This window comes from Euleptes europaea, chromosome 7 (assembly GCF_029931775.1).
Source record: "Euleptes europaea isolate rEulEur1 chromosome 7, rEulEur1.hap1, whole genome shotgun sequence".
Classification (NCBI taxonomy): domain Eukaryota; kingdom Metazoa; phylum Chordata; class Lepidosauria; order Squamata; family Sphaerodactylidae; genus Euleptes; species Euleptes europaea.
In genome coordinates this window covers 63577885-63591724 of record NC_079318.1, presented here as the reverse complement: position 1 = coordinate 63591724, position 13840 = coordinate 63577885, and the positions used below count along the sequence as shown (strand labels likewise).

Here is a 13840-nt window from a genome sequence, read left to right as displayed (position 1 = left end):
AACAGAATTCTATTATACTTCATAGGGAAAGGTATTGAAGGAAAAACTAGTATTAAGGAAAAGTACAAATTTTCTATATAAATAATGAGTTACTCAACAAGTACAGCACAGATGTTATTTTACTTAACCCAGGTTTCCAACTCTTTAAGGTAGCTTAGTCCCAAAACCTGCACACAGAGGTTCATGTGTATACTCTGGTGCCTAAAACTAGGACGTGTGGAGATTCTCCCTTCCTTTTTCTCTCTGTGGAATTACTTCACAGTGCTTAAAGTAATTATCTCACAATACTTGGGCCATGAATACCTCTTTCCTCAGATATTATTCCTCCCTCCTGTGACTAGAGTAGGGACCTTTTTCCCCCTCTCAAACTCTCTTTTGTTACCCTTCTAGTTTTTCCCCATCACACGAAGCACAACCCATCACACCAGAACCCTGAGTAAAAAAACAAACAAACCTTTTTTCCAGCAGCTCAGTCTTCTGTCTTCAGCTCTGCCCACTCCCTGTATGTCCCTCTCACATACAGTCACTGACAGACATTAACCTTTAGTCTGTCACACTTGCTAATGTATACTTATTTACAGCTGCAATAATTAGATCAGGCAGTTCAAGGGCACTTTTGTTTCTGTCACCGTATTGAATTATATTGGTTGCCTCCAACTCAGTTGCTTCCTATTTTAAGGGTACTGTGAAACCCCTAACATTTGCTTGGGGAGGATGTTAAAATTGAAGTGAAATAACAAATGCATTTATCTTAATAAAGTGTTCTTTCTTTCCTTCTTTCTGACACACTAGCCTTCCCAATGCACCTTCAGACCCCACTGCCCACAAAACCTACGACTATGGGGCCATCTTTGTATCTTCTAACCAGACAGCAAAAAGTAGGCAATTTCTAGAATACTAAAATCAAATGGATTTAACTGGAAGGCAAGAGGTGATGATAAATATACTAGGCCATCCAAAGGATTGTGTTGGCATTTACAGGGGTGCCTCCTTTAGCACCAGTCTGGGCCTACTTAAATAACCACTGCTATCCCAGATAACAGCAGAAACCATCCTCTCTTTCCTCTGGTTCAGTTAGGATGACAGCTGGGCCTCAGGATACTCCCTCACCTGTCTCAGCAATTTGCAGCTGAGCCTCCTCCACCCTTTCAGGACCGCCTTGGCTGTGGACCTGCTGTGGTGTCTCTGTGTCTCTAGATTGTACTCAGACCTACATCTCTGACTTCTACCTTCCCTTCTCCAATATTCTTTCATCTTAGAACACACCCAGCTTTTTAAAGACAACTATGGCCTCATATCTGAAGACAAAAAAGTGTGATACTGAAGAACATGGTAACAACCAACAGAACACTGCTCCCATTGTTGTAGTGGGATCTCTGTAGAATTTGGTTATGTTATATTTTCACCTTCCATTGACTTTCTTGTGTGCTTCTGCATCTTTTTCTCTTTTCAGGTGTTGCCAGTTTCTTAGTTTCTACTCCCAAACTATATAAGACTTGTGGGGCCTCTTCCTTCGTCAAGAAACTCATGTGCCTCGAGTCTGGTGATTTGGATCATACTGCTTCCCCCACCCCCCCAAGTGTTGCTAAAAATTGGTGACTTTTCCATAGACAAGTAGGCAGTGGCAGCTGAAACCAAAATCTTGAGCAGCATATCAGAGGTCAGACTAGTTGAATGTGGACATCCTGTGACTGATGATGAGAATTTATGTCTTCCAACTTGTCGCCTTGTGAGAAAAGCACTTCTGTTTCAGATGGTGTTCTCTGCTCTTGCTGCTAAATATTGAATGGTGTCAGACATTCCCTGTGATTTTAATATTGTATATTTTTGTCTATTAAGGGGTTTCTTGACTCTCTTTAATGGTAAAAACTAGCATGTTTGGTGTGTGTGTAAAGAAGTGCGTTCTTTTGCTTGGTCAGATTTTTATGAAAAATATTGAGATTGCCTTTGAAAGCCAATTTTTCTGTTCTTTGTATGCTATATGATTGGGGATGCATTCTTAAAAACACATACTAGGAGTAAAAGTCTCATTGAGCTCAGAAGACTTTATTTCTGATTATAGATACTTACGATTTCACTGTGGGCACTAGGTTATTTTGGAGGCCATATGGAGGCTTAAACACTATAAATGGAGCTATGTTTGACTTAGTTCTTCCTATGGGTGGTGATGGCTATATCGTTAATAGACATCAGAGATTGACATGCAAGTCTTTTGAGCTGAAAAATGCTAAAATTACAAATATATAAATTTTAATAAGGTGCACATATAGATTAAAAGCATAAAACTCGTAATAAAGACAAAAACTAACATTCAATATATACAAACATGAACAACTGCGATGTACAATCTTTCACTGACATTGAAATGTTTGTATCCCACTCAAAATATCAAAAGGAGAGGGCTCTGAAAAGGGACTTGCGTCTCCATGTAGTCCGGGCTCAGAACATCAGTACACAATTCAGCATAGTGAGTTATGGGTTTAAAGTCATAAGCAAAATAACTATGGCCAGGTTATCCTGGTTAGTACTGAGTTGTCCAAGTAAGGAGATGGAGTCCAGTTCCATCTCTAATGATCAGAATGAGTAAATTTTATGTGTGTAATCCAACACCACATGCTTAATTCTGCACAGTGTGTGGCACAGTGAACTTTTTCTCTTTTGGACGTTAAAAAATTTAAGAAGTTAAATTGCTTAAGCAGTATATTTTTTTTAGAATGAAATGTCAAGAGGATCAAAGCACAACTTAATCTGTGCACAGCAAAAGCTAAGATCAGCCCTGGATTAGTGAAGTTCTGGGAGATGGCAGAGCTTGTTTTGTGGAATGTATTACCCAACCACCTGAAAAATGATTGTGAAGTAAAAAGTCACGAACCTGTATAACTGTCTACCATCTTCGTGTGTGTTTGCAGCTTTAGAATGTACACTGCACAAAACTGGCCCCATACTGGATTGACCCCATGGGGTAATTGATACCCAAATGGAAAAGCTCCCTCCTTTTTTATGGACGAGCATATTCTTCTCTCACTCAATGCATTTCTGTACTGTAGTCTTTCTGAACACTCCGAAGTAGCTTGAAGATTTGACTAGAAAAATGTGGCTTTTTTTCATTGTTGATCTTTGAATCCTAATAATTATGCAGATGTGAATTTTATAGGGAATTTATATGTTTACACAGCTTCTTGGTCTATCAAGGAGAACTTCATTTGAATTGGTATTTGTGGAGTACCATATGGGCATTGTCTTTATTTTTTTAAATAAATGAATGTATCATCATTGCACTAAGCAAGGATTACAGAAAACTGGACTCTTCTGCAAGGCAAGGCAAGAAGCAGGGGAAGATGTACTTTGAAACAATGACCCTGCGTTATACCGAGTAACTGTGGGTCTATCAAGGTCAATAATGTCTACCCTGACAGGTGATGCCTCTCCAGCATCTTGGGTAGGGGTCTTTCACATCACTTCCTATTTGATCATGTGAGCTGGAGATGGCATGGATTGGACCTGGGATCTTCTGTATGAAAAGAAGTTGTTGTACCAGTGGGCTATGGCCTGTCCCCATTAATTCTTTGCACCATGGCTCTATTAGTTCACTGCGCAGAGAACTTGTATGGAAAAAGGGAAAGACCGCAGGTTGTCCAACGATCTCATGATTAGATCTCATTCTGTCCATATTTAATGAAGCACTTCATCTTGCAGTATGAAGTGTCTAGTCTACAGTCTTTTTGATACCTAATAGATCTGGCTTGTTATAAGCACAAACTCTCTTGACTATGGAAATGAGTCAAACGGCAAAATTTTGTACAGTATTTGGTCATTGGCTTGTCCGTTGAAGCAATGTGTGTAAATGTATATTGGACATTCAAAACATAGTTTGTCAATAAAAGAATTAATTCCTATGTGTGGTGCTTGGATTGAAGTGCAGAGATGAACTATGAGTTCCACCGCATGTTAATACACAGGTGGCATTTTGTTTATTTCATTACGAAACTTGAATCCTGCCCTTCCTCAGGGTAACATACATGAAGTTATCTTCACCACAGTCCTGTAAAGTGACTTAGGTTCAGGGAAACCATGATTTCTTCAAGACAACCCATAGTATTTCACATCTGTCTGGGTATTCCGTAACATAACCCCAGTCCACGTTCAGCACTCTGTCCACCATACATTTTTTGGTTCTATACCAAGCAGAATTTTTCATTCAGTAGCTGTCATGTGCTGAATATCAGTGAAATGTCAGTAAATGGCAATGTAGTAACAGTGTTAGCCTATCCAGGGACATTATTTTATTTCTATCCTGCACCCTCCCCTGCCACAGTGGGGGTTTATTATTATTGGAAGGTCCTGTGCCTGCCAAGGGAGGCAGAACCCCACAGAAAAATGTGCCCTTGGTCCCTCTACAACTTGCAACTCTTGTGTACTCTGGCATTTAGCCTCCACAGCAACAGTTCTCCATTATACTACTCAAGAATTTGTGCTCATGTAGATATTAGTCCTCACTCTACTTATCAGAAAGTAAGCCCTATTGGACCAGTGGGACCCACTGAGGCATAAGCATGTTTAAGATGGTGTTCCAAAGTGATAAGATAGACATGGGCTATAAAATGGCCTGCACTGACTGATGTTAAAAATCAACAGATCTTGAAAGTATGAAAGCAGTTCCTTAGGGTAGTAAAATGGTTAACTATCTGCTAATTATTTAAATGATTGATATGAGATGACTGAGTCAACTGTAGGGAGTTTGGAATACAGGATAAGGGGTTTTAACATCAGGTAATTGCTGACATGTTTTTAATGGCCTATGGCTACATGCAAATAAAATTCATTTAACGTAAGGCAAGGTTTTATCAGAGCTTATTAAAGAAGTGAGGACTTCAGGGTATCATTTGGTAGCTGGTTCTACATTAGAACCAACAAGCGGGGACCCGCAAAGACTTGCAGGAGGCATCTCATTTTCCCCTTACCCACGATTTCCTCTTTCCCTTTCCTGAAAGCCCCCACAGCTTTTTCTTTTTCTGGATTCCTTCTCTAATTAATGAGTTGCCAACCCCCAGGTTGGGCCTGGAGATCTGGAATCACAACAGATCTCCCAAACACAGAGATCAGTTCTCACTTAGGGATGCCAGCTCTAGGTTAAGAAATCCCTGGAGATTTGGGGGGTACAGCCATGGAAGTGTAAGGTTTGAGCAGGGAAGTGACCCGAGTAGGGTATAATGTCATAGAAGCCACCCTCCAAAGCAGCCATTTTCTCCAGGGAAACTGATCTCTATCATCTGGAGAGCAGTTGTAATTCCAAGTGATCTATAGCCTCCAACTGGAGGTTGGCAACCCTCATTCCATGGAGGAAGTGGCTGCTTTGGAGAGTGGCGTATATGGCTTTATACCCTTCTGAGGTCCGACCCCTCCTCAAACGCCACACTCCCCACCTTCTGAGAGACATCTGGCCCCATGGTCACCCCTCAAGGGGAAACAAAATTCCATGCCCAGTGTAATACAGTAAACCAGCACAGCCTTCTAATACCTGCAATGAACTCTGCTTTTAGACCTGAATATTGTGGTAATGCAACTCTCTGGTCCAGAGAGTGTGGTGAGGTGGAGATGTCATGGCTGCAGATCCTTGAGAGGAAGCACCTATATAGGGTATCTCCACTAATACTTTGCTTAGGCCTAGAGGGGCTGCATCCAGTTAGACAGTCAATGTGCAAGAGAATGTTGTCCTGTGAGGGTGCCTGAAAGAGGCTTTACTGTGCCTGATCTCCTTTGCTGAACTGCAACTGATTACTGCCCCTAGCCAGTCAATGGGTTTGTACACACAGTTCACAGATTTGGGAATATGACTAGTCTGATGGAAAGAAGTAGGCTTGCATATCTCTGGCAGTTGTCCATGTCACCCTGAGAAGATTTTTTTTACCTCTCTTCATTCAAAAAGGAATGCCATTGGGATAGCTGGGTTACTCTGCTGTATTAAAAAATGTACTGTACAACTCTTGCAAAGGCATCCAGCCTCAACGAAGTCCTTTCCTGATCTTTCCAGTATTACATTGAACTCAGCCAGAGCTCTCAGTCCCAGGCGTACCTCAGCAATCAAGCCACATTCCTAGCTGCGTCCATATAGCTTCATGTCCACTGGAACCTTTTAATTTAGAATCAGACATTTGGGTTGTGTGTCACTAGTCCTTTTTATTAAGTATTTTGCATGTTAGCAGATATGTTTAGGGATGCCAGCCTCTAGGTGGGACCTGGGGATCCTCTGGAATTACAGGTCATCTCCAGACTACAGAGATCAGTTCTCCTTGAGCAAATGGATACTTTGGAGGGTGAACTGTATGGCATTATACACCACTGTGGTCCCTGTCCTCCCCAGGCTCCATCAACAAATACCCAGGAGTCTCCCAACCTGGATCTGGCAACCCCAGCCCACATTCCCCGTAGGTGGGCAGGGGAGACCTGGCAACCCTAGATATATTTAAAGCAAGGTGAAGGCATATCAACAAGCTATGTGAAAGAAAATAAATCATCACAAAAAATCAATAACAATAATAGTTTTTTTCTTGACTCTAATTTAGAGAGGCACGACAACCTGCCAGAGAAGTTGCAAGTTACTGCCTTTCCCTCCCATTGACCTCAATGTGTCTAAAATTCAGCTAGGATCAAAGGGGTGCTGAGAATCTTTTGGCAAATTGGGTTTATTTCTAACACAACCTCACTGGTGAAATATTAAGCCCATTTACTCACATATACATGAAAAACAAAAGCCTTTATGTAAATGCTTTCCTAGAAACAAGGCCTGTTACAGTTTGCAGTGAGGCCTCAAGGTTCTTAAAGAATCAAAAGCAACTAGATACTCCTGGGAAATCTCAGCTATAGATTGGTGGAAGGTGATTTGCTTACACTGATTTAATCAACTTCTGAAGTACATATTATCTGTGCCTTAAACACATAAGTAAACGTGGTTTAATCTGAATGTTGTTGCAGCTAGCCCAAAGTCCAGTGCTTAGCTTTAGCATTAAACTTTTGCTTTCTTTGGTGTTTCTTTCACTGTATTAGGCCACAACCAGAAAAGAACATTTCAGGGCACCCTCTGCTCAGATTATACAGCAAGTAATTTTAAAAGGAACACTGGACTCTTGCATAATTAATTCATTAAAATATGTATGCTCCATTGTTCCCATCATCAAAGAGTGGTTCAAGAAGAAAGTGTAAATCATACTGCTCAAATATAATAAAAACATTATAAATACAAAGACACAAAACTACCGCAAATTTATCTCTGCAGCACTTAGACAGCATCACAAACATTACTTCCATTCTACTTAATTGCCTTCTGAAACCTTCCAAAAAGGTGGCTTTGCAATGTGTCTGAAACTGTGCCAAATAACTGTGCCATAACCAAGAAAGAACATGCACAAGTCATCCACAGATGTCATTGGATGGGACATTCCTATGAAGATATAGGTTGGTGTACAGGCTCAAACTGGGAGAGGAAGAATTGTGCAGTTATTGGCCCTAGAGTTGCTTCTGAGTTTTGGAGATCCTATGAATTAATGGCCTCTCAAACATCCTATAATTGACAGCCTTGCTCAAGTCTTACAGACTGAAGGCTGTGGTTTCCTTTATTGAGTCAATCCATCTCACGTTAGGTCTTCCCATTTCCTATTATGTTCAACTTTTCCTAGCATTATAGTATTTTCCAATGACTCCTGTTTTCTTGTGATTAGAGAGAGAGAAAAACCATAGAGTCAAAGGTCCACTCAACATAGGCATATCTCAAAGCGTGTCTACATGTAAGAAAAATAAGAGGTGAGCAGTACTGGTAACTTGCCTCTTCCTGATACACTACCACATTTCCTATGTAGAGGAGAGGGACATAAATGCTCATACACTGTCTATTCCAGTGAAGAACTACCTACGCCTACATGAACCTACCTGATCACATTGGTCATCTTCAGAGGCTCCGCTTCAGGTGCCCCAGCCATCTGAGGCTAGACAGGTAGCAACCCAAGAAAGGGCCTTCTTGGTTGTAGCAACCATACTCTGGAACTCCCTCTCCAGTGAGGCTTGTCTGTCTCCCTCTATTGTTGTCTTGTGCTGGTGGGTGAAGTTTTGTTTGTTTGTTTGGTGATCCCTCACAAGCTCTCATTGGCCTTCTTCCCTGTCTCTGTGTTTATATGTTTTAGTTATTTTTAATATTTAAATATATATTTATCTGTATTGTAATATTGTTTTGGCTGTTCACTGCCTTTGGGACTCTATATTGGGTGGAAAGGTAGCATACAAATGTTTAAATAAATAATATTCCTGACTGTGGGGGCCTACATGTACAGATGTGTGTGTGTGAAGTGCCTTCAAGTCACAGCTAACTTATGGCAACCCCTTTTGGAGTTTTCATGGCAAGAGACTTAACAGAGGTGGTTTTGCCAGTGCCTTCTTCTGCACAGCAACCCTGGTATTCTTTGGTGGTCTCCCATCCAAATACTAACCAGGGCTGACCCTGCTTAGCTTCTGAGACCTGACGAGATCAGGCTAGCCTGGGCCATCCAGGTCAGAGCATATGTACAGATACACAGAGGTAACACATGGATTAAGTGGATATTTCACTTTACTATCACATATGATAGCTAGAGGTCACTACCTCCTGCCTACCCCCCAACCCAACATGTAACATGTACTTCTTGTCTCTTGTTGCTCTGTGTGTGCGCACAACAAGACAAAGGAGAGCAATCACTCACTTGTTCAAGGTGGCCACTGAAAAATTTCTATAGAAGACAAACATGATGAAGCAAATTGCGAAACACTTAGGGATCTACAAGAGCTAAATAAACTTGCGCCTTGTTCTCCTTTGTCTTCTCCCACACACTGGTGCAGCCTTTTTTTTCTTCATGTGTCCACAATAAGCATTAAAAGTGCAAATAGTCTCAAGTCCGACTAATTTGATAAGTTCCCTCATATGTATGGACCAATTTCTGGAGGAGACAGACCTTCCTGATTCAAAATATGATTATTTGAGAGTAAATGAATGAGACTTCCTTCTGAGTGTGCCTCACGTTGTAACCGTGATGTATCTGCTGGCCATACATGAAAGTCAGAGGTGAGATGAACGCTGCAGTAGTACCCTACCATTAATGCAAGGCAGGAGGCAGATAACATTTTAGTCAGAAATGGATTTGAGAGAAGTTTAACTTTCCCTTTCTTCCCATCCCGTTGCTGCCCTTGGTCAACCAGGTTTTTGAAAGAAACCTACAAACCTTTTGAGCAGAGGTAAAATAGCAGTTCTCTTTCTTTGGAATGTGAACTCTCTGTCACTATCATATGCTGGGAGAAGAAGGACAGAGGGAGAGCTTAGCACAGACATCATAGGTCATAGGAGATATCAGGAAAAATGAGAACACAAGAAAATACTTGGCTCTCATGTATGTCTGGTCAGAGGCATGGATTGAGCAGGAACAGAAGAAAAACACCAGTTGCCACTTGCTGCAGAGGTGGGTAATTGTCACTGTGTGGGATCACTGAAACCCACTGCTTTGAAAATGGTATGTGGAGAAAATAATCTGCTACCAAACCTATTTCCTCTCCATGTATTGTGGTTTCAGATAATCAGTTTTTACTTTGTAGCTGTAACTATTTGCTTGGCATAAATCTGTCAGAGATGGAACCGGATTTCCCAGTTTTGCAAGTGTCGATTTAAGCAAATGTTTGTCTTACAAAGTGCACTCAGGGTCAAAGCAAAACTGTTTTAAATTAATATTTCTGAATTTTCGCAGCCAGACACATCTGTTCTAATTGTTCTTATCAGGGACAATCCATCCCTATTTCCTGGTACATGTGAACACATATGGGATATATCCCAGTCAATGACAAAGGAATCTGTACATTTTTATCTCACCATTCCTCCCAGCTCAGGGCAGCATTCAGTCCTTCTCCATTCCTTAATTTTATCCTTACAACAATCCTGTGAGATAGATTAGACTGAGAGAGTGACTGACCCCAGGTCACTCTGAGATCAATGGCTGTGGGGGCAGCTGAGACCAGACTGTTCCAGTCCCAGTCCAACAGTCTAACATTATGATGCACACACTGCAGCCATTAGACATATTTTGAAATGTTAAGTAGAATAACATAGAAGTCAATTATTTTTCTAGTTTAAACAAAGGAACAAGTATCTTCTTTGTTTTCACCAAACCCACAAGAAATGGTCATTAGTGTGAGAAATTGTGTATTATCAGGCCCCCATTACAAGAGAGATCCCATTTTATTCAAAACCCAAATCCATTATAGAGTTACCAACCTCCAGGTGGGGCTTGGAGATCTCCTGGAAGTACAGCTGATCTCCAGATGAGAGATCAGTTCCTCTGGAGAAAATGGCTGCTTCTGAGCAGGGAACTCCATGGCATTATACCCTGCTGAGGTCCTTCTCCTCCCTCAACCTCTCAATGTTCCACCCTCACATCTCCAGGAATTTCTCAACCTGGAGTTGGCAACCTTTTAAGACTAATAAAAACAACCCATCCCAGCGTGCATGCTTCCATGTTCTCCAGAACTCCTAACCAGGCAGGCTGGATGTGATTTTTTGTAAAAAACGAAGCCAATCTAATGAACTTCCGGAGAACTCAAAAGCTTGCACTAATGAAGTTCTCCAGAACTCAAAACTTGCACAATGTTGTTTTATTTGGCTTGCCGCTGATCACACCCTTTTCCTCAAGTAAAATTCGTGTTAACGAGCTGGAAGATAAACAGGCATGGGAAGTCAGCCTCCTATCTTTCCGCTTGCCCACCGCAAGCGAAACTTCATGTTATTTAATTTAGACCATTTATATGTCGCTTCTCCGGATAGCATCCCTGCCTCTGTTCTTAGGAACGCACGGATGCTAAAAGAGGCGAGCATCTTTTTAATGCACTGGTTCCCAACCAGGGGTCCATGGACCCCCAGGGGTCCGCGAGAACTAAATTAAGGCCCGCGAAACAAAGTTATAAACCCATAATAAAGTAATATTTTCAATTAAAAGTTCTCTATTATAAAATATATATATTCAAATATTATTCTAAGTTTAATGTTTAACTAACAGTTATGATTAAAGTTTATTTTCAAATTCTTGGAATTTTTAGTTTGAACCTTGGGGTCCCTGAACCGAACAAAAAAGTCCTAGTGGTCCCTGGTCAAAAAAAAGGTTGGGAACCACTGTTTTAATGGCTTTCCCCACGGGTCGCATGTTTTCCTCCCCAGCTTATGAGTTTGTTGTCTGTTGGTTGGTTTTTCTGGACCCCCCAGCAACGCAATGCAAAACACGAACGGTTCCAGCAGCCTCTTCCCTGCCTCCACCGCGGAGCCAGCCAGCCAGCCAGCCAGCCAGCCAGCCAGCCAGCCAGCCAGCCAGGGCCCGGCACCTCCGCCTTGTTTTCGAAGCGGCTCTTTCCACCGCGCAGGCGCCGCCCGCTCCTCGCTGCCGCAGCGAGGCTCGAGTGGGAGGGGGAGGAGGAGGCGGAGGCTCGGCTTCGGCCCCGCCCACTTCGCCTCGCTTCCCTCATCCATCCGGAGCTCGGGAAGCAGCCAGAGCAGCAGGAGGCGGAGGGGAGCGCACGGGCCGCCTCGCCTTCCCCGCGGGAGAGAAGCTCCTTTGCTCGCAAGCCCCCCCCCCCCGAAAGGCCGCTGCAACCCTCCCGGGCAGCCAGGATGGCGGTGCCCCTGACCGACAGCGAGAAAAGGAAGCAGATCAGCGTGCGGGGCATCGCCGGGCTGGGCGACGTGGCCGAGATCCGCAAGAGCTTCAACCGGCACCTCCACTTCACGCTCGTCAAAGACCGGAACGTGGCCACCCCGCGGGATTATTACTTCGCCTTGGCGCACACCGTCAGGGACCATCTGGTGGGCCGCTGGATCCGGACGCAGCAGTATTACTACGAGAAGGACCCCAAGGTAAACGAGGCCCCCGAGGCCGGCGGGCATCTCTCTCCTCTGTCTCTTCCCCCCGTTCCCCGAAGCATTCCCTGTCTCACGCATGCAAAGGCACGCAGGGCGGCCTGGCCGGCTGGAAAGCGCCCCTCTGCTGGCGGTGGGGTGTTGTTGTTTTCCATCTGCGGTTTCCCTTTGCAGGGGAACGGTGCGCCAAAAGCGTACCGGAGCGTGGCGCGCGGGGATTCCCTGCCTCGGCCGTGTGGGTAGCAACACCCGCGGTCCATGCGGGAATCAGTGGCGTCTCCCGGCGTGCATTTGCAACTGCTGTGGAATTGCAGCCGCGGGGATAATGGATGGGTTTAGCAATTATGAATGGCCTGTCTTTCAAGGCCTGGACATTTAGGAGAATGAGGGGGCGCGGGCAGGCTGCATGAAACGCCTTTGACGGTGACTATTCAGCAAGGCCGATCCCATGGTATAGATATGTTTTTGCTCCCTCAGGCGAATTAGAATTTTGCCGCCGCCTCCCTTGTGCCTTATACTATGCCATGCTAGGACAGGCACAAGTCTCGTTATCGTTGAAGGGGTAGACTTGTGTCTGGTCGGTACCACTTCAGGCTGCAGGTAGGACAGTCATGGTTGAATGATCTTTCACATTTACCAGAAACAACCACCAGCAGCAGCTCAACACATCGCAGAAAACTAACCCATCAGGGAGAAAACTCACCTGGAAATCTCCCTGACAACTAGTCTTATTTGGAGTGAACTTTTGTGTGTGTGGAAGAGCATTCATTTAGGCAGAAGTAGTACGATCATGACCCTGACCTGGATGGCCCAGGCTAGGCTGATTTTGTCAGATCTCAGAAGATACACAGGGTCAGCCCTGGTTAGTATTTGGATGGGAGACCACCAAGGAAGACCAGGGTTGCTGTGCAGAGGAAGGCACTGGCAAACCACCTCTGTTAAGTCTCTTGCCATGAAAACCCCAAAAAGGGGTCGCCATAAGCTGCGACTTGACGGCACTATATACACACACACAGTACAATCATGACACAGGTTTTCCATTTCATGGGGAAGAGGCCTAAGTAATCAAAAGCTGATGGGAATGCTTTTTTGTTTTTAATCTCTGTCACTTTACTGGGTCTGTGCCCTTGAAAGCCAGTGGAAATCAGAAGGCTCAGTTGTGTGCCCCCCCCCCATCCCCATAGGGTATCACTTGACCCACAAATTTCAGTGCTGCCTCAGTGTGCTTCTGTGCAGTGACTTTCTCTCTCCAAGCCATTTATTTACATGGTTGAAGCAGGGGCCCAGTAATTCAGGCCCCCCCAAGGCAGATGTCCCTCTATTATTAGGCCGGCCTAGAAGAGAGAAGTTATAGACGCTGATGAGTGTTGGTGTATGTTACTTTTCTTTGGAAGCACTGGGAGGTCATAGGAGTTAAGAGATGTTCCATACAGATTTAATTGAGGTAGAAATGCTTGTGTTATGGCATGAAAGTGTTTTGAAAGAAAGTATGTTTTCTAACAACCAAGCACTAGCTTTGAAAGGTCTTGAAGTATCTGAGGGCATTTCATAAGGGGAAAAAAGGGTTACTTAGCACAATCAGTGGATCCATTTAGTCCAGTATTCTGACTCCATAAATGGCCACTCAGATGTTCCTTGGGAAACAAGGCAAAGTAAGACATGCTGAGGTCCTAAACTATGCTTAGAAGCTCCTTAGCATCACCCCTCCCAAGGTAATCTACTAATTGTCAGTATTTTCTTGTATTTAGAGGCCCCGCTAATCTGAGTCCCTAAACTGTAGTTTACTTAACTTGTTCATAAATCCTGTTGTGCTCAGGAAATTCACAAGCCAGGGCATGATAGATCCCTGTGATTGGTCCCCAGCATCTGGTAGTCAAAGATACCCTGCCTCTCCTCATGGATGGTCTTACTATCATTTGTGCTAGTCAA

The 13840-nt window shown here is 43.6% G+C and overlaps 1 protein-coding gene across 1 annotated transcript in view; it reads left to right on the top strand.

Annotated features, from left to right (window-relative positions):
• The first annotated feature begins 11664 nt into the window (after positions 1 to 11664).
• The window catches only part of PYGB (glycogen phosphorylase B), a 51116-nt gene continuing 48940 nt past the window's right edge, over positions 11665 to 13840 (top strand). Inside the window, exon 1 of the mRNA XM_056852433.1 lies at positions 11665 to 11908. Within this exon, the coding sequence (XP_056708411.1) occupies positions 11666 to 11908 (243 nt within the window). The 5' untranslated portion in view covers position 11665. The remainder of the gene's footprint in view (positions 11909 to 13840) is intronic.